The sequence below is a fragment of the Toxorhynchites rutilus genome, chromosome 3 (genome assembly GCF_029784135.1).
Source record: "Toxorhynchites rutilus septentrionalis strain SRP chromosome 3, ASM2978413v1, whole genome shotgun sequence".
Lineage (NCBI taxonomy): Eukaryota > Metazoa > Arthropoda > Insecta > Diptera > Culicidae > Toxorhynchites > Toxorhynchites rutilus.
Window position 1 is genome coordinate 81,037,475 of NC_073746.1, and position 22,364 is coordinate 81,059,838.

Consider the following 22,364-nt stretch of genomic DNA (forward strand, 5'->3'; position numbering starts at 1 on the left):
GTAGTTAGTGTGATGCAATTCGTAATCGACTGACTGACATATGTATATGCCATGACAAATTATGTTTTCTGCGCATATAAATTTTTCGCTCGTTCCAGATGTCGTGGCCACCGTCAAGATTCGATTGACATGATCGACATTTACATATGTGAAACGAATGAATTTTACATACAATTATATTGATTGCGGGTCCGTCTCGATCGAAGGGTATAAAGATTACGACAGTCAATGTGTCAATTTGGTTCGCAATATAGGCACTTTGAGGATTTTTGAGAATCTTAGATATTCGAACACACATTGCGTGTTTTTCAAGCGAACGGATGCATTGGTCGCGATTGCGGGAATTTGTTGCCCTTTCGGTTGAATGTGCAGCCACTTATCGAGATCACTTATTGATTAATTTTAATGAGCAATAAAGTGTCGGTACCTTCAATGTCAAACATGAACATTTTTCAATCACTGAGTCATCGAAGTTTTACGGGCACTCAGGATTCAATGGTACGTACCTTAATCCTCATTGTTAATACCCAGCAAGTGAGTAAATTGTCTTGCTTCCACCGGACCGATTATGCGCAGCACAAAGCTTTCTATGGATGTGCTCTTTCTCTCTAACAAAGCGAATAAATTCCGCCGGATCGTAACTGACCGAGTACACGACGATCAGATCAAATCAAATCAGATATATTAAAAGAACCAGGAATGCTGTTGCAGAACCTCGCGGGAAGCGCTCTCTGGCCGCTTCTGGAGTCCGTGGCAGGCATGTCAACTTAATATGTGTATATTCCGCTTTCTGCTCTCCGGCAAGGATCTCCTGATGCTCGACGACAGCTCGACATTCTGTTTGTGTAGTTATTTATGTTTGCTTATTCTGTATTCAAAGCCGTACACAAAATGACATTTATTTACAGTCGCGAAAGGATTTACGTGAATGGGACCGCAATTTACAGTGGCAAGGGTCACTCGATGCTGTAAGAGCCGAATGTTGAGCATAATTTAAAGCAAGTCAACGGAGGATAAATGAAATTTTTGGGAATTTTTCCGTTTTCCCAGCACTTTGCGTCCGAAACAACCACAAACTTTCAAGCTGCAGCGGTAAACAGGGAATGACTCGATATCATTAAATTGTATCCGAAGGAGATAATTTAATTCACTTTTCCAGCATTCAGCACTAATACCGTTTCATTCCTCGGCAACCGATTGGCACCGGTTTTCCCCATTTTTCTCCGCTCGCTGCGCACTCAGCTTACCTGGGCCTCAATTGCAGCTCCTGCGGCTTTCTCGCTATTATTTGTTTTAATTTAATAACTTACTAAAGTGAACGAGATCATTATCGTTAATCGAGTTAATCAAATCGTGCAAAGCACACATTCCACACAGAGTAACACAGAGCACCGGCGGAAAACTGTAGCCGAGCTCTCGAGTGTAAAGAGTAAAGCGCAATATTAAATTAAATTGAATTTAATTTGAAGCATTACTCAAATTGCACCTTAGCCGCAAGTATCAGCCGGTTTTCATCGTCGGAGATAATCCGCAAATGGGCAGCGGTTTTCTTCGCTCCAATCCGATATCATCATTTGCTCCAGTCCAACTCGAGGCAGTGTGGATAATCGATTAAATCTCGATGCGCCAGCTTTGGGGGCGAAGGAGGGAGCAGCATAGCACTTATATGTACACACATCTACGCGCTAGCTCTACAATTGGAACAAAGTATAATTCATGCGCAAGCGATAAGCCTTCAGCAATCGGATTCGATAGAAATCAATCAATAAAATTATTATTGAATGTAATGATTCAATGCTGCCTGTCCGGAATTCATCATGGCGATCATCAATTTCGCTCTGTCGACCGAATGGCACAAGTACTCACTGAGGGAAAATGAGACGTTGTTTGAAAATGTGTTGTTCATGCGTGTAGGATGATATTTTTTTGACGTAGAACTACGTCTTTCATTAAGGGTGCCAAATCAGAAAACAGGTCACGTTTTTATGAAATAAAGTTAACGTTAATAACTATTTTTGTCGCGAACGTATTTTTGCAATTTACATACTAAATGAATCGAAAATTCCCTAAGATTTGTTTAATAAAGGGTGTGTCACATCAAATTGCATCACGGAAAAAATGCTGTAGAAATTTAATTTTTAGGAATTATATCTTCAGCTTTCGCTTATAATCAGATAAGAGTGTATAGATCACGTTGGCCATGCTTCACTGTCAATTTTTCGTAAATTTGGAAAAATGTCGTCGAACGAAAAAGAGCGTCGTGAATTAATCCTGTGCACTCATTTCGAGAATCCGGAGTTGTCACATCGGGACATCGGTAAGATGCTGGGAATCGTCCAATCCACGGTCAGCAGAGTACTAAAACGATACTTCGAGAACCTAACCATCGACCGGAAGGTGAAGAACGGCAAAAATGGATGCTCCGTCAGTGAAAAAGATCACAAGCGCGTAGTTAAGCAGTTTAGACGTGATCCGAGAAGTTCGGTCATTCGGTTCATTCATCCAGCGGACCAAGCAGCGGGAGGGCCTGCGTACATACAAGGTTCAGAAGGCTCCTAACCGCGACGAAAGGCAAAACATGGTGGGGAAGACGCGAGCCCGGAAGCTGTACACCGAAATGCTGACGAAACCGCATTGCCTGGTAATGTTGTCTTTGACGACGAAACCTACGTCAAAGACAACAGGCCTACGTTTAGCGGACTTTCGTCAGTTGCCGGGCCTGTTGTTCTTCTCCGCAGAGGACAAATTCAGCGTTCCGGAGGAGATTCGTAAGCAGAAACTATCCAAGTTTGCCAAAAAGTACATGGTGTGGCAAGCGATCTGCTCTTGCGGAAAGCGGAGCGCCCCCTTCGTGATGACCGGCACGGTAAACGGACAGGTTTACCTTAAGGAGTGCCTACAGAAGCGCTTACTACCACTATTGAACCAGCACGAGGGCCCGACCATCTTCTGGCCGGATCTCGCTTCGTGCCACTATTCAAAGGACGTGTTAGAGTGGTACGAAGCCAACCTTCGTGCCAAAGGAAATGAACTCGCCCTACGCGCCGGAGCTTCGCCCAATAGAGAAATATTGGACGATTATGAAGCAGGCCCTCCGGAAGAACCCAAAAGTTGTCCAATCGGAGGCGGACTTCAAGAGAAAATGGATTTCTTTTCAAAATAAACTACAACCTGACGTTGTACAGAACCTTATGGACGGGGGAAAGAGGAAGGTGCGAGCATACGGGCTTGGGCTCGAAGTATGAATAAAAAGAAAATGCCAAAAGTTGTTTAATAGTTTTTATTTTACTGTCTAAAATTTTCAAAAGGATCGGTCTACTGGGCGAATTTCTACAGCGTTTTTTCCGTGATGCAATTTGATGTGACACACCCTTTATGCTATACATTAGAATCCCCTGGTTTGTAAATGGTTAAAATTCATGAAAACTTTAGGCCTTTCCATTTTCCATACATTTGTTCTGTCCATTTGTGTGCTTTCCCGAACAGAGCTGTCAATAACTAGCAACTTATCGACGACCAACGAAAGGGAAATCGTAGGATTTGAAGTCGCCGTGAACAAAGGAAAAGTAGAAGAATGAAGGGGAATATTTGCCTTGAGTATAAACAGTGGATCTCGCTGAGGCAAACTTTCATTCGGCATCCAGTTCACTTTGCTTTCGCTGCGCTTCGATCTAAGATTGGACCCCACCAGTGGTAATCCAACTTGGATATCGTCGTTTGCTTGTTCTGTTCGTTATTCGTTATTCGTATCGGGTGTTTTTCTTCCCGCGTCATAAAATGGACGTTTCGCGTAGTGTGTGATGAGCAAGAAGAAGAGGGAGGCAAAAAACGAACGAAAATTTCGAGGCAAGCGTCATCTAATGATGCACGCGATGTTGGTGTAATGAAAAGCGCTTGTACTGAACCGAGCCTTCGCGAGTGTGACACCGCATCGAACAACATCAAAATAGGCGATTTCGGCGCGTCGGTCGAAAATGTAAACGGCTTCTTTGGTGCCTTTGAGAATGCATCAGTGCATTAAACTGACGTTATGGTGAAGCAGGCATTAAGGTTATGATCCAAAAAAATATTTGGGAAATACCAAGCATCTTGAATGTCTTACTGGAATGTTATAAGTTATTTAGGTTCGCGTGCCAGTCGCAAACCTGCCTTCAACTAGGATTGCATTTGCGCTAATATTGATCATAATGAAGCATTGCTACTGTTTTCGAGGTTGTTGATACTAACAAAAAGAGTTTATTTCGCTTGATTAGTCACCAAGAAACTAAATGTCGTTCTGGAGTTTTGTATGTGATTAGGTTTCGGTTGCCAGTAGCAAAACTTCGTCCACTAAGGGTGACAGCTGCGCTTCTCTCGAGCATGAGAAAGTAATACAACTCTTTTCGATGCCAGTAATATTAATTGAAGCGTTTCTTTTGAGAATAGCGTAACATGATGCGAAGTATTTATATTCCTAGTAGTTTTAAGCCACCAAAGCATGGCTCTGTATGCATGCTATGGCGAACGCTTGTTTGGCGCTTGGTTTACGTTGTACGATCGATGCCTATAGGTGCGATTCCTTTGAGGAAATACTAAATAACATGTAGCATGATATTTGACACTTGCAAGTGTTGTCATTGTTGTTTCCATTCGGTACCAAAAATATATTGATGTAGTTATGAGATGTGGAATAATGGTGATGGTGTCACATGTATATAATCGGCTGTAGCCGAGTCTATGTCAATTGCGAAAAAGGCCACCGGAATAGCTTTCGAGGTAAATTTTCAATGCATTGACATGAAATAAATTGCGACATACGATCAGCTAGTGTAATGTTTTGCGAGGGCAAGAATGAATCATCAATCAACTATCGTCAACTGATTCTACAATGAAAAACCATTTCAGGTACATCGATTTTGAAGTCTGTGATGGGGAAACCGTACATCGGGCCAATCAAAACTGCAGTTGTTTCGAAAATTTCCCAGCACTATAGAATAATATCCGAAGGTATAAACAAGCGACTTATATAAAATAACAGCGTAGTTCTACGTCAACAATGCGGTCGTATCTTGGACACAACCTCCTTTGAGTTATGATTTTTCAAAGTTAACCGTTGGTGCGATATTTACGATATTTGGTGGATATTTACTTAACGATATTTATAACAGTACAATGCCTCATATCAACAGTTCCACTTGTATGGCCCAACTGTGATCATTCGAACAATAGGAACATTCTTACGAAAAAAGAAAATAAAATTCAAATGGTCTTGCAACTATAGTATTTTTTCCAAAAATATCATCCAATTGGCTTTAATCTGATATGTCGATCATCTGAATCGGTACAGTAGTTTTTTCATAACTTTATGAAATTAAAAAAAATCATTTCTTGGAAAAAAATCGTACCACCATAAAATGTAGATGATTACCCTAACGAAAAAATTAAAAAAAAATCCATTCTAATCTTTTACGATAAAGAACAAATCTATCACTTTCCACGAAAATCTGAGAATCAAAATATCGGTTTGGCATGGAATGGCTGTATAGAGGGTCGTGGACTTGACATGACTTAAAATTATCAATATGGCAGTTTATCACTTTGGATATTGATTTGAAATGCATTAAAATTTTATAAATAACTCTTTAGTAGATAGTATTGGGTTTGAAAACGGTAGATGATCTGCTTGTAAAAACAGTTGGTTGTTTGAAGATTCATTCTTATCCCTGCATATGGAGCAGTGCAGTATGATTCTTCACTTGATAAGATCCGGTTTGGCCCGGATTTGAAAAACTGCAGCTCTGAATTGGGATTATTAGCGGAACAATGCTGTGAACAAAATCAAATCTCTTTACGGGAGATAGCGTAATTGAAAATAAAAAAAAAGTCTACCCTTCCGAGATCAATACACAAAACATGCCATATGTCGTAATTCGATTCCCTAAATCAATGCTTTGATTATTCGTCGCTAACGATATTGCGGCGATCCATTTTGCAGTTGACATTCACTCGGTCCCAGGCGATTATATATTTATTTCGCAGGCATCACAATTCTTAATGTCCAATTTACCTTTGGCAACGTATAAATACAACAACAATGTGGGCATGTGATGTAAAAATACAGAAACACGCTCCAACAGACGGCCTGAAAATCGACGTGGTGCCTTCACCAAACATAATTGAACCATTCTGTTCGAAAGACTTCATTCACTCTCATCGACACTCCGAAGGAATTTTTTTTATCTTGGGCTTTATATTGAGAAAAAAGGTGTGATATCAGCATTAGGAAAGACTGTTATGACCTTTATAATCTCAGTCAGATATTCAATTTATTTGTATGATTTCGAGTCTATAATCTAATGATAAAAATCTAGTTTTATTTAATGAAAATATTTCTCTGAAAAGAAAAGACTGTGATCTGAATAATAATGAATGGAAAATCAATGAAACTCCTAATGCTGACCCTAGAAAACCTTTTGTTATATGAACCGGACGGAACTTAAAACGGATTGTAATGAAAATTAGATAAATATTCCAACATTAACGCGAAAAACTCGACATTATCTGGTCTTCTTGTATCGATGCTGATGAATGTACATACAAATATTCATTGATAAAATCGTCCCTACAGAAATATTTATCGATCGGTCGCCTTTTCCTTCCGTTTATTTATTTTAGCTGAATACGTTTTAAAGAGCATTATTATGAACACCATAAATTCAAAAAGGTGTATGTTTTTTTTTTGTAATCCCCTCAACATCAGTGAAATGATTTGTCTAGTAGAATACAGTACATCATCAAAATATTCCGAAGAAAATTAGGTAAGAAATTAAAATAAAAAGGGTTGAATGGTTTTATTGTAAAGAAGTGTACTAATCATACAGATAATGTACAAAAAAAATGTAAGGGGTTTTATCTAGGACACGACCGCATTTTTTCGACGTAGAACTACGCAATTATATTATGCAATCCACTTGTTTACCACTTCGAATATTAGTGACAATTTTCCAAGGTTTCTCAGTTTAAAAGTACGTTTCAAGGAAACATATTGCAGTCTGCACAACGACAAGCGAGTACAAAAGTACTCAATACCAAAGAATACCCCCTGATTTGCATGTTTTGGCAAAGCGGATTCCCCCAGGCACATTGATTTTGAAGTCCGTGTTAGGGATACACAACTCGGTGGGAACAAAAATACCCCCGACTTGCGTGTATGCAAAGCGGATTTCCACAGGTACATCGATTTTGAAGTCTGTGATGGGGAAACCGTACATCGGGCCAATCAAAACTTGGCAGTCAGGGCGTTAAGATAACGCTTGACATTTCACAGTTATTCAATTGTTCATCTCATGAAAAATTACATTTTATTAGTTGTGATAGGCGCGTAGAAATATTTCCTATCAATTGATGCAAAAATCTTTCCGATCTGTTAAGAAATGTTCGAGTTATAAGCATTCGAAATATGGGTAGGGTTAGCACACAAATCGGCAGAACAAATGTATGGGAAAAAGGAAATTCTTCCAGTTTTCATGAATTTAAACCGTAATTGTAATGCATATCACACAAATCTTAGAGAATTTCCGATTCGATTGGTATGCAAATCATGAGAATTCGTTCACAGTGAAAATAGTTATTAACGTTAACTTTATTTCATGAAAACGTGACCTGTTTTTCGATTTGGCACCCTTCCTGAAAGACGTAGCTCTACGTCAAAACTAGAAAAAAAGGAAAAAAAACTATAACTATCGTGGGGCATACGGATTTCCATTATCCACAGTTAACTGTTCCATCATATGTCTAGGATTTTATTTTAGTCTCATCATAGCCATAGATTAATAAAGGAAGGGATGTGATAAATATCAACTGCTACTTGCCTAATTTTTTTCTAGCTTTTAGTACATTAAACCGTTTAACTTTTTTATTCAAATTTTTTTTCTCAATTTTGTTTATATTACAGATACAAATTGGGTATAAAGTCACAGTCTCAGTATTTAGCATTAGTACTTACATATAAGTGCCACCGGAGTGTAATTTTCATTATGAATTTATTTATTTATTCCTCATCATAAGCTTTTCTCGTTCAAATTAAATAGTATTTTTAACAGGGATTCGATAGAATAGTCACCAAAGTGTAACTATAGGATATGTAGAAAAATAATAAAGTTATAAAAGTTGTCTACGAACTATGTTTGATCTTCATTTAATAGTTTATCCGCAAGTTGAGCTCCAAAAGAAACTCAGAAAAGTCGCTTTGGGCGACGAACGTGTTAACATGCATAAAATGTGCACACGGCAATAGTAGGGCAAACACATTCTAGTGTAAACAAGTCTGAGCACAAAAGAGGGGAAAAAACACTTGAAAGTGACGAAAAAATGAAAAAGCTGTTAAAATTCAAAAAAGCTGGAGATTTTTTTGCATTGAAAGTAGTGAAAATATGTCTCCTACAAAACGGTTCACAGCTCATTCCCATCGACGGTACCTTTAGAAGTCTTCGGTTAACCAAAATAAATTGAAATAATATTCCAAGTGCGGAGAATACAATATTTTTCGTGGATTTAGAGGGTTAAACATGGGCGCTACGCTATGCGCTGGTGCTCCCTTGGCCGAGTGGTTAGCGTCATAACTAACATGCCGGGTGTTCGGGTTCGATTCCCGTTCTGGTCGGGGGAATTTTTCGTCAAAGAAATTTCCTCCGACTTGCACTGTGATCACGCGTATTCTAGAGCTTGCCACTCAGAATGCATTCAAGGCGTGTTATTTGGCATAGAAATCTCAACTAAGTACTAATAAAAATGACGCAAGTAATACTACGTTGAGACGGCGAAGTTCCTCTAGGAACGTTAATGCCATTGAAGAAGAAGAAACATGGGCGCTATCGTCATTTGTTGAAAAGAAACACATCAATTTTCCATGAGTACGAGTAAAAGAAATAGGGAATGAGCCGTCTCGCTCTTTCTCGGTGAATTTATTTACGGCCAACTTTAGTGATTTCTCACCAATGACAAATTCGTCAGCGTTGACATATGCTGAATTTATTCTATTCATAGAAGTACCTCGGATAAGTGTACTTGATATATTTTCACCTGTTTACATATATTTTCACGAGTATAACTCCATCTATATCTCCCTAGTAGATTTCCCGTTGAGAGATAGATATTCCTAACGTTAATGCGCCCTAAGACATAATTATTTTCGAGACAATTTTCCGAAGATATTCTCGGAATGTTAATAAAATAATTCGCACAAATCAACCGATTTTTATAATATATAAATTCGTTTCGAAATTCCATCATCACAGACCTGGCCAACAATAGCATCACAGACATAATAATACGACATTTGATGATTTGGTTTTGTTGTACACCGATGAAATGTGATGACAATTAATACCAGATGTCGAAGATTCTTCCAATAATTCTTTTACTAGAATTAAAACAGACCGAGAAGTATTTTTTGTGATGCAAATGAAACGGTTTCAAGTTTATATATCTGATAACCAACGACAATCGTAGCACCACAAAAACTACAAAGCGAACAAATAACCCTAATCATCCATAATGTCGAAGTTGTTCGTTTACAGTTGCGTTGACCATAAAATAACTATACTATTCAACCACTCGTTCACGTTCACGTTCACCAGAGGTAAAAAACGAGTAAAATAGTCTAAAATTTCCGACAATGGAAAGTATACAAGGTTTGAGTAAAATTGAAACTACATTCATTTTTTTCTTAAAATTACTGTAATGAATGAGCTAAGCTTTAGGATTTAACCCGGACAATATGGTATGTGAATGTGTATCGCCAACCACACGACTATCGACACTATTATGTTAAACTCTTATTTTGAAAACACAAATTGAAGCTCATAAAATGTTTCAGCAACGAACGCGAAAATTATTGAAGGTATGTTCAGATTAATTGCGTTTGATGAAAGGAGCACTTGGGATAGGTTTGGAAAAAGTTCTAGTTTCTTATTTCATTCAACCTTCATAAAATATGAATAATTTGATTGCAAACTGGCAATTTAAAAAAATCGAAGAGTAAAACAAAATCGAAAATTTATTTGAAATCAGACAATACCGGTAACCGGTAGAAAAACTAAAATTTGAATCACAAAGCAGCATCAAAGTCGTCAGTTACGCATGATTGGATTTCAGTTGATCGAAGGCAGACACGAAGAATGCCGGCAAAACGAACACAATGGATAACAATTCCACCGAACGGAAAGGTGTGAAAGATAGAACTTAATTATCCCAGCGAAGACATTCCGGTGTGGTCCGGTCCGATCCCATCGCCGTGACAAATTTCCTAATAATAGAAAAAAAGCTACTCACCTCGCTTCAACATGTTGGAAGTGTGCGGATTTCGGCTTTTGGTACTCAGTGAGGAGCAATTCCACCGGTGCCACTGAAACTGATGCTGACACTCTCTGACCCCCAGTTCTAGTCCCTCGATGGCCGCCGCTGTCACATCGCTCGCCCGGTAGCATAGTTCCAACTGTTCGCGCGTTAGGCCCGGCACCGTTCGGCATGTCGCGCGGACATCCGGCATGCAGCATATTCTAGCGAGAAGAGGATAAATAGAGACGGGCGAATGAAACGTGTGGCTGCAATCTTTTATCGGGTGGAAATTTATGCCTCTCCGGGTTCGTTATCGCATTACACATACTGCTAATTTCCATCATTTATATAATGAGATGTAATTAATTTATAAACACAAATTAACAGCAAGCCGAGTGATGTTGGACAGTGAGTAGTGTCCACCAGTACACGCGAATCGACGCACATAAGCCCGAGATGAGAATGCAAAATCGACAGTCAGAGCGAAGAATTTCTGCGATCGAATGAGTTCGCAGTTTAACACCTCCGAGTGAGACTAATTACTAATTTGCAAACCATATCTCCTCATACGCTGCCATGTTTGTGATTCCAACGAAAGATCGGAGCGCAGCTGATTTGTCCGACTGATGTGATCTACATTTTGACTGCAAGGAGTGCAGCTGGAAGGAATTGGTATCATTAATTAGACAGCGAATTTCATAAATTATGTGCTAATTGGCCAAGGAGTCTGTCTTTTAATAATGAGCAGGCCAGAGGTTGAAAAACATGCGTTTTCGAGATATATGGTCCGGTTTGTGTAAAAGAAAAATTGAGCGAGGAATAGGCTGACCAAACGTATAGATTTGATCGTTACCATTTTTTTTTCACCGTTTTGGATTCTCCCATCATTTTATCAATTCGTACCGTATTTTGAGTATAAAGAGCTACGATTGTACTACGATTTATTTGGAAACCTATGCTTTAAATTTCTTCTCACTAGAGATTGGTTAATGACCTTCCGAAGATTTATTCGCCTCGTTGAAAGCGATTATATTGGGTTGGGGAAAAAAAAGTCGTATATTGTCAATATATGGCAACACTTAAACATATCTTGTGTTGTACTTATCGCATCGGGTCATACTATAGGCTATTTAAAAACGAGAATCAGTGCTACAAGTGTCGTTTTGACAGTGTTGTGATTGTCCGTTCCAGTCTCAAGTTATACTGCGTCAAAGATGGAGTCCACCAAGCAAGAAATTGGCCATATTTTACGTGTTTACTACCTGCGAGGTAAAACTGCAACGAATGTGGCCGAAAAAATTCATGTAGTTTATGGACCCTGTAACGATACTGTAACGAATCGCACAGCACAGCGTTGGTTTGATCGATTTCGTTTTGGTATAGTGGCTGTCGAAGATACACCCCGTACTGGTAGGCCAATCGTCGTGGAAACTGATAAAATCGTTGAAATCATCCAAGTAGACTGTCATGTGAGCATTCGCTCTATTGGCCAGGAACTGGGTGTAGACCATAAAACGGTTTGGAACCATTTGCAGAAGATTGGATTCCAAAAAAATCTGGATGTATGGGTACCACACGAGTTGACGCAAAAAAAATCTTTTAGACCGAATCAACGCCTGCGATGCACTGCTGAAACGGAACGAACTCGACCCATTTTTGGAGAAGATGATGACTGGTGATGAAAAGTGGATCACGTACGACAACCTAAAGCGAAAAAAGTCGTGGTCGAAGCGCGGTGAGTCGGCCCAACCCAGTGCCAAGCCCGGATTGACGGCCAGGAAGGTTTTGCTGTGTATTTAGTGGGATTGGAAGGGAATCATCCACTATGAGCTGCTCAACTGTGGCCAGACCCTCAACTCGGTTCTCTACTGTGAGCAGCTTGACCATTTGAACCAGGCGATTGACCAGAAGCGGCAAGAAATGATCAATAGGAATGGTGTTTTTCCACCAGGACAACGCTCGGCCTCACACATCTTTGATGGCCCTCCAGAAGCTACCGGAGCTCGGATGGGATGTCCTATTGCACCCACCGTATAGTCCGGACCTGGCTCCAAGTGATTATCATCTCTTTCGGTCCATGCAAAACACTCGTGGTGATACTAAGTTGGCCTCAAAAGAGGCTTGCGAAAACTGGCTGTCTGAGTTTTTTTGCGAATAAGGAGGGGGGTTTTATAAGGGGGTGATAATGAAGTTACCTTCTAAATGGCAACAAGTTTGCGAACAAAAGGGCGCATATTTGACTTAAATTGGATAATTTTTAGTATGTTGAATAAAGCGTCAAATTTCAATCAGAAATACGACATTTCTTTTTCCCTAATCCTATATATCTGCCGTTAGTGATGCTGTTAATTTTTATATTTTATTAGAATTCCTCATCATAAAAGGGAAGAAGCATTTTTGACTAGCGAGGTTAGAATTGTTCTTAAAAATATAGATATAATATAAATATGTAATATATAAATATGGATTATATTTTTAAGCCGACATTGTACCATTCCAACACTATAACGTAGCTGATGATTGCGCCGGCTAGTGACCATTCTATCCTGGATTCCTCGAGTCGAGAAAGACGCACCACGCTAGATATGGGGTACAGACTAGGGGGGCGTTGCTGATTAATGGTCAGCTGCATCCCAATAGGAAGTATCCCGTGTCGGGCACACGTACAGGGCATCGAAGACTGCAACATACCAATTATGAGAATACTTGTAATACTAACCTCGAGCCAACCGCGAGTAATCGGTTACATATTACTAACATAGTTGTAAGCAAACATTGTCGAAATATTGAACTCCCGGCCCCGTTAGGCTGACGCCTTATGAGCCTTAATAAAATATATATTTTGGATAAAAAAAGAATGTACCATTCCCCGTTCTCAACTGGTCCTCTATTCTTAAAGCATTTCGAGCAGTTTAAACTGTGTGATTGCTACAGGAAGTACAGTTCAGATGGAACAATCGAAAGGCATAGTAGTTGAAGAACACCTGAAAATGTGGAACGAGTAATTCGAAATTTTGTAATTTTTAAATGAAGTTTTGAGGCACAGTGCTGCTTTGAAATGAATTCGTACGTGTTTTTTTAGATTTTTAATGTTTTTTATAATATTTGATGGATTGAACGTACTATTTTTTCCTAATTTATACTGTCCGCATTTTTTCATGAAAACGATGATATTATTGTGTTCGTGGATTTCAATTTATAAGACTAAACATATCAACATCTGATATATTTGTAAAATTATGCAAATTCTGATAAATTCGATGGTAATTCGTTGAATTTTCGATGATACTTTTATTTGACGATGTGTCGTGGTACATCATAGTAAGATGCACTTTGAGTATTTTTTCTATGTTTTCATATCCAAACTATTGGCAACTATTGTAGATGACGTGTTAAAAGAAAATAAAACTATGTTTTTAACCATAGCTCATATATGGGGATTCAGAGAAATTACTTAATTTTATAATTTGCACTCCATACAATATTTTCCATAGCGCTAGTGATGAAGTTTTGGATTCGTTTTACAAATACAGGAATGTAATACAGTGAAACCTGTTTTTGTGCGGGTTTTTTATGCGAATTTATTTTTGAGCGTTTTTTTTGTGCGATCGCATCAAAAAAATGCATCAAAAATCACGTGCGATTTTTTGTGCGGTGTTTGAAAAAAATTAAGTCTTCGTTCATTTTTTTTTCTATCTTTGATATGTATTTCATCGCTCTACATTGGGACTGTGTCAGCTAATCCCCATTCTCATGTTTTGTTCTGTTTGTTTTAAGGTGTCAGTAGGAGCTTATTGAAAGGGACAAAGAGTTGATTTTGTGATTTGCGCAACTGAGTAGGCCGGTTATTAAAGTGAAAAAAGGAAATCGAATGTTGATCACGAATGACATCATTAGGATTTGGGTTATTTTCTTAAGGATTTTTGTTTCATGCGGTCTCTATCCACTGCATTTTTTTTTTAATTATGCAGAGAACACTATTTTTTAAAGTTACTGGTGAGGTTTAGTACTATTTTTTATGTGATTTTTTTTCGTGTGGTCCCTATCCCTCGCACAAAATGGGGTTGCCTGTACAATCACAAGGTTTTGAAAAAGAAAAAAAATTGAAACGAAAAAAAAATAATTAAATGTTGTTGTACCACACAGTTCTTAAAGTTTTCTGAAAAATCACAAATATCAAAAAACACACACAAACATATTTGAATAAAAATTAAACCAGTACTAGGTCTTTAAATTCTAAAAAAAAAGGAAATATATATTTTTTGTATCGTGCAATACTGCTCAATTCTGAAAAAATAACACATATCTATAACAGGTGTAGGTACATATTGAAATTTGAATTAAAGTAGTACTTAATCTCTAAACCTGAAAAAAATACAATGTTCCAAAATTTTTTAAAGTACTACAATTTTTGATGAAAAACTATTTTGGTAATATTTCTTGACACACCATAGTAAGATGCACTTTCAGTATTTTTTTTCCAAATTTTTATCTCGAAGCTATGGCTTCCAAAAGTTTTAAAAGTTCATTTAGATCTTATGGTGAACCAGATAGGGGCAGGGTTGCCATATTTAACTATGTAAAGTTTTCTGAAAAAATCTATGTATTTTTAACTAAAATAAATCTGTTTAAAAATCTGTATCAAAAAACTAACGGAAAAATGAAAAGAAAGGTTTATTTAGGTTGCTAAAGTCGTTTCAATACATCAAAATAATTTATAAAAAGGGTTTTAAATAACCCTTTAAATTGTATGATGTTTATACATGGTTTTGTTGAACTTTGCCTTCAAGTTTTCCATCAATTTCTTTCTCGGCGCTCCTCCCTTACCGATACAAAATGGAGTCCGTCATTGTAGGAGCCAATTTATGGACTTTTTTTTGCATTGTAAAGCGAAACTGTTCGCTTAGCACACGCAGATGAATGCAGAATTATCAAAAAGTGTCTTACACACGATTTTAGCAATGGATTCATAAATTTCCGATCACGCCATTTGGCATCCAACAGCCTGGACATCTGTTTCACGAGTTCAATAGAGAAGTCCCGACAAGTCGATTTGAAGGTCAACTTCCTACCTGCATCCAATCCTTTTTCAGCTTCTTCTACATCAATACCAACGTAAACATTCTCAGAAAAATTCTTCAGAAAGCCTTCAAAATCTTTCACATCAAGGTCAGCATCAGCAAATCGTTGCACGTAGCTCTCCAAAAATAAGATACCCAACATGATCAACAATAACATTCTTTTCTCATTATAAAGTTCAAAAATAGAGAACTTACTGATTGAAAAGTGCGATTGACGTTATTGATGAACGGTAGAACATAATTTAGGAACAGCATTATCGGTTTAGTTATAAGATCGTTTAATCTATTCTTTTCGTTTCAAGATAGGTATGATTATAATCCGCCAATTGTCTATTAACTCACATAGACAATTGACGGATTATAATCATACCTATCTTGAAACGAAAAAAAATAGATTAAGCTTTTCAAATCGCTCAAGATTTCGCTTAAAAACTGCCTCCAACAAAAGCCATTTAGTTACTGATGGATGAAGAATCATCAACGGCTTAATGTCAACGATTTCCAAATCACAGAGCCACATATCTTTATTCGTTTCTTATAAACGATTCTGTCTTTGACAAATTGCTCAATAACAGCCGCGTGAAGGTTAACGCGATCAGCACGGTCAACCTCCATAGCTGTAAAAAAACATCTTTTGAAGACAAAGATTCTTCATCCATTATCCTGACCACTACGACCCTAGTTTTATGACTGCTTAGGTCGGAATATTCATCTCCTAAAATAGCAAAGTCACTGTTTCTCATGCGCTCTACTAGTTCATCATGTTGGTTTATGGCTATGACAGATTCAACAACAGAAGCTTTCGTTCTGCCAAATTGTATTTTTCAAAAATCGGTCAAAAGGCCTGGTCGGGTAAGGGAGTAAAAAGTGCCCCCAAACCAAATCACTAGCTGTATGGCAATATTGTATAAGATATTAAATAAGAAATTTTGGCGGTTTATTTGAACCCCTATGTGGTTTGACGTAGGATCTATAGTGAAAAACGTACTTTTTCGTTTGTTTCACGTCATCCTCAAAAGATAAAAGAAGATATAAATCGAGATATAAATTTCAAAAAAATACTGAATGTGCATCTTACTACGGTGTATCAAGAAAAAATATTTTAAAAAAATTCATCAAAAATTTTAGTACTAAAAAATATTGAACTTTTCAAATTTTTTTTTTTTAGATTTATAGATTCAGTACTACTCTAATTCATATTTAAATGTATTTCTACGGCTTTTCTAGCTATGTGTGATTTTTTTCAGATTTTTTTTATATTTCCAAATAGTCTGGCTGGGTAAGGGAGAAAAAAATCTTGTATAGGGTACTAAATCAAACATTTTGGCAGTACAGGTAAACTTCGATATAACGTACATTTTACTTTCAAAATTGTACGTTGTATCGAATTGTATCGAATATTATATCGAAGCATAATAAAGTACTCACAAACATAGTCTATAATACATTATTGTATTGATGTTTTAGTACAGTTGATGAATAACTTCAATCAGAAGACGAAGCCAGCCTTTCTCATGATGTTTCCCTTCGTACTGTTGATTAAAGCTTGATTCATTTAGAATCCGGAATCACAAAACCAGCTGTATTTCGGGATTTATTGAAGGTACAAAACTTGTTTTAGCATCACAATACAGATAATTCATTGTTCTATCAGAAAAAAAATATTGAAAAAAATTTTCCTTTTCACTTTGGAAATGTGTACGTTATGTCGAGGTAAAATGTACGTTATATCGAGTGACGTTATACCGAGGGTACGTTGTATCGAAGTTTCCCTGTAGTACCATATATTTGAGTCTTTATGGTGAATATGGCACCTTTTCGTGAAAAAGGCACCTTTTCGTTTTTTTCATGTCAACTTTGAGACAAAAATATGCAAAATAAAACTGAAAGTACATCTTACTTAGGTGTATCGATCAATATTTTCAAACAATTTTTTCATCAGAAAATCAAACACTAAAAAAAAATTAAATTAATTTTTATCTTTATTTAAATTAATTTTTTTTTATTTTTACATTCAGTACTCGACATAACTAGTTTGTATTCAAATTTCTTTCTACGTCTATTTTAGGTATATGTGATTTTTTTCAGAATTTTTAGAGTGTTTTTCGCGGTACAAAAAAAAATTATATATATTTTCAGTCATTTCGAAATTTTGAAAAAAAAAAATTACTCCGACACCTAATTTTACACTAATTTTTATTTTAATGCGTTCGTATGTGTTGTTTTTTCCACATGTAGCGAATTTTTTCTTGAATTTTAAAGAGGATTGTGCGAAAACAAAAATGTTTTCTTGGCCTATGGGCATTTTTAATTTATTTTGAATTTAGAGACCCATAACTGCTCAAAAATTTTTTAAATTTTGTTTTCCGTATGTCTAATTTTTGTCGGTATATTTAGAGCATTGCGCTGTACAACTTTGTTTCTCGTATCTTAAAATATATGAGATTATCTTTACATTGGATTTAGATGGTTTACCAAATTCATAGCAGTCAGCAGTACGATAAAGCTCTGTGAGAAAAAAATAAAGTCCTTGTGGAAAGATCATTCAGATTAATGAGAAGAACACTTAAAAAAAACCGATTTGTTTTTTTTTTATTTTAATCATACAATTGAAAACCACGAATACAATAAAATAATCTATTTCAAGAAAATAAAAAAATAATGCAGACGATGAAGAAAATTATTTTTGTGCGTCGCAATGCTCTTAAAAATTCAGGAAAAATTACGCCACATGTAGAAAAAATACACATATTAACGCATTTAAATAAAAATTTGAGCAGATGTGGGTCTCAAAGTTATATTATTTTTCAAAATATCGAAATGCCAGACAATCTATAACATTTTTTGTACTGTGTATTTTTTTTTATTATTTGATGAAAAAATAGTGTGAAGATATTTGAAAAAAAAAAATAGTTTGAAGATATTTATCAATCTAGAAAAGCCGTAGGAGCACATTTAAATATGAATTAGAGTAGCACTGAATCTCTAAATCCCAAAAAATTTTTTTTCGGAATTTCAATACTTTTTTTAGTACTAAAATTTTTGATGATTTTTTTTAAATATTTTTTCTTGATACACCGTAGTAAGATGCACATTCAATATTTTTTTCAAATTTTTATCTCGGATCTGTTGAGGATGGCGTGAAATAAACGAAAAAGCACGTTTTTCACTATAGATTGTATGTTAAACCACATAGGGGTTCAAATAAACCGCCAAAATTTCTTATTTAATATCCTATACAATATTTGCCATACAGCTGGTGATTTGGTTTGGGGGACTTTTTACTCCCTTACCTAACCACTCTTTGGAAATATAAAAAAAAAATTTTTTTTGTACCGCGCAACACTGAAAAAAATCTGAAAAAAATCACACATATCTAGAAAAGCCGTAGAAACACATTTAAATATGAATTAGAGTAGTACTGAATCTCTAAATCCCAAATTTTTTTTTTCAGAATTTCAATATTTTTTTTAGTACTAAAATTTTTGATGAAATTTCTAAACATTCCTTCGTTGTGGAGAACAAAGCAGATACATCTGAGAATGGTTGATTGATCGGTTTTATACATTCAATAAAATTCTTCAATAAAATTCATCAAAAATATGACTTTTTGATTATTTTTTTTTTTCGCTTACGTGTCCCGTTTTCATGTCTGAACTATTTGGTCAGCCTAGCAAGGAAGCCTCTTTTTGAATGGAACTTGAACTCGTTCTCGTATTTTAATTTTAACAATAAAATATGGATCACAAGAAACGTGAATGTTGCGAAAGCAGCGATGAGTCAATGCTCACGTTGCCGCTCCCACCAACAACAGAAGGTAATATTCCACTGGCGCTACCGTGTATGTTTTATGTCCAAGATTATGTGATTTATTTGCGTTCCATGAGTGCTTGCCGAAATTCCTCCTCCCAGCCGATCATAACCCGTGTCTGTTTGGTAGTCTGTTTCGACTCGGGCAGTGGACCAAGACTGACGTAAATCAAATTTATGAAATCTATAAAACAAAAATCTTTCCGCAAAAAAAAACTGAAGCGAAAAAAATACAGCATCAGCGAATCTTTCCTCGGCAAAACCCATCAAGTCTTTCGTTAAGTTCAACCAAAGCTTATCTCTACGGTTTGTGAGCTCAAACTCATGTAATGAATACAAATTTGTGAATTAAATCCTATTTATCTCTTTCTTTCTCACTGAATACTGTTGCAAAACTCTGGTCAGCAGTGAGGTACGAGCTTCACATTAATCTCCTCGAATTCCTCTCCCGACGAATAGCCGGCTGGCAAAAGTCCAGAATGCCAGGAATATCTATCTTGTGCGTTTTGCTGCCAGCTTCCAAGCAGATCGACTGTCGGCGATAAGGTGATGCAGCATTTGTGCTGTTGTTGCGCTGGAGCGTATAAACTCTACTCTACTTTCCCAGTTTCGAAGCTGCACAGTTGCGCATGAAAAATATATCCCATTCAACAAAAGTTTCGCATCACGTCAACTACCCGAAAGGACCCTTCCGTGTGCATGCTTAAATCAATGCTTGGGAATGGTGGAATGATGATGATGTTGGATTAAAGAGGCTTTAAACTTTTCAGTTCATTCGCCTCTAATATAGGAATGGTGGAAATGGCGTATTGTGACATATATACTCACAATCGACATCCCGTGCTATCGATGGATAGTGATCTCGAGTGGGCCCTTCTGTTTGTCAGAGATCAAGATAAATCGTTGAATGGGTCGGACGTGCAGCCTCCTTGCTCGAGATTAAGGGCGATATGATGTAATTGGATAGAAGCATTTGCGTATGTGGGAATTTGCACAAACAAGCATCTTGTCTTGGAAAGACCGCGTGAATTGAGCTGACCATTTGTTCGTTGCTATTCGATATTCATCAGATTTTATGCTCGTTCGCGAAGTTTCGCTATATTCCCAGTCTTTACACAAAACGCGTTGCTCGAAACATAATTCCTACAAGTATGTGTCAAATAAACCGATGGGTCAATACCGCACGGCTCTAAGACGACACAGATTCTGGAATAACTCGATTCCTGCAACGTTTCTGCAACCCTCGAAGAATCCTCTTGCACACCTCTTCCCATTCCCGCCTGGAATGGTTTTAATTGTTGTACAAATTTGTCCGTCCATGCTCTCTCGCGAATGTCATTCGGTACAGCTTCCTGAATGTTGTACTTTTGCATACTGAACTCGGGCCCTAAAATGAGCCCACAGACAGTCTCGTGTGAGAATCGATAGCCCCGTCTTTCGGGGGTAGCAGAATTGCTACGGGAAAAGTTTAGTCGTGGATTCGCGAGAAAAATCCACGGAATTTGTTCCATTAGCCACATCGCTCGTTTGGCGTTGTGCTTTGGGGCCATTCGACCTAGCCTTCCTTGTTGTCGTCGGCGGCGGAGTGCGCGACGAGCAAAGGGAATATCATAAAAATAACTCCGCTGGGTTCTCACGGCCTCCGGGCGAAGGATTTACCGCTGGCTGGCATGGATTTGAGCGGCCAACCACGAGGTAATGCGGCAGAATAGTACGAATGCCAACCGAGGTTCGAACTGACTGGCTGGCTGGCTGCTGCTGCTGGCGGTTCTCTTGTACCGTTGCCGAGCCATTTGGAGTTTTCAGATATTCTGTAAAGGGTACCGAGGTGAAAGAAGCTTGCTCGGAATCTAGTGCAAGGTTTTTGCACAGGAGAAACAATTATGATGAATGGTGCCGGAGCAACTCGGGATTGGTTGAAGCTGAAATCCTTTCTCGGGAATTCAATCCTCGTTGGCTGGTCGTTAGAAGCGTGGGAAATTGATACTGTGAGTGAAATCCACGTGATGTCACAAGAATTTAATAATGAGGATGGTTTTTTCGTAGCAGTCGTGGGTTGGGTAGATTGATGACATTTTGTTGTAATAATACAATGTAAAACTACTTTTACTATAATGAGAAAAGTATTTGAGACTGTATAGTTATAGTCAATAAACTTTATAAATACTAGGTACAGGATAACTACTACCAATAATAGTCTGAGGCTTGGTTTCTTTCTGAAATTTCGTGGAATTTGTGGATGCCATCCATAGTGCTCCAATTCAATCGATTGTGGAAAGTTTTTCGCGTTTGGAATTTAATACAATAGCCATTCCATGCCAAACCGATACAGTGGTTCTCAGATTTTCGTCAAAAGTGGTAATTCTGTTCTTTATCGCAAAATATTACACCCGTATTTTTTATTTTTTTTATTAGGGTGCCCATTTCCATTTTAGGGTGGTCCGAAAAATCATCCATTGATTGCAAATATTTGTACACATATATCTCGATGAATGATTATTTGTTTTTGAATAAACAATTGAATAATTGTAAAATGTCATGCATTACATACACACGAAAAATTTCTCGTTTTGATTGGCCCAATTAGTGCTCCTCAAATTGTACCTACCAAAAATGCGACTAGAGTAACAGCGGAATACAATTTGATTACATCAATACTAATGCGAAAACAAACAAAGCTATCCACCTTGTATATTATTCTATCTAAGATCCAAGTTGCTTTCCTAATGCTCCTGGAAGCCTGGAGGGAAGTGAAATTTTGCGTCGTAAGCCCCACCCCTGTGCTGTTGTCCAGCTAGTCACCATGGATAAATTTATACACTCCGTTCGAAATGATTATTCATTTTCTAACCGGGATGTTTGCATCAAAAGAAGCGTAACCAAACAGTAAAGTCAACCGAAATAACAACAGCGGCTGCAAAGAGTTTCAATCTTTCTACACAACCCTAACTTGTTTGATTCCTCCGTTTACCAACCAGATTGAGTAAACCATTCTGGTTTACTCAATCTGGTTGGTAAACGGAGGAGGAATGGCATAAATCCCTCAAAAACAACAATTGTTCCTTTCACCAAAAAGAAGAAACTGCATCTGCAGACTCTAAATCTTGGAGGAGAGGAAATAAAATTCAGAGTTTCAGTGAAATATCTAGGCGTAAT

At 37.4% G+C, this 22,364-nt stretch overlaps 2 protein-coding genes across 7 annotated transcripts in view; one reads left to right on the plus strand and one right to left on the minus strand.

Moving 5' to 3' along the window:
* LOC129778125 (protein Wnt-6) overlaps positions 1-22,364 on the plus strand; it is a 193,608-nt gene that overhangs the window by 19,626 nt on the left and 151,618 nt on the right. The window lies entirely within an intron of this gene.
* Positions 1-22,364, minus strand: part of LOC129778126 (protein Wnt-10a) — a 44,193-nt gene that overhangs the window by 5,914 nt on the left and 15,915 nt on the right. For all 6 annotated transcript variants that reach the window (XM_055784829.1, XM_055784827.1, XM_055784828.1 and 3 more), the window contains exon 3: positions 10,312-10,538. In XM_055784829.1, the coding sequence (XP_055640804.1) occupies positions 10,312-10,538 (227 nt within the window). The remainder of the gene's footprint in view (positions 1-10,311; positions 10,539-22,364) is intronic.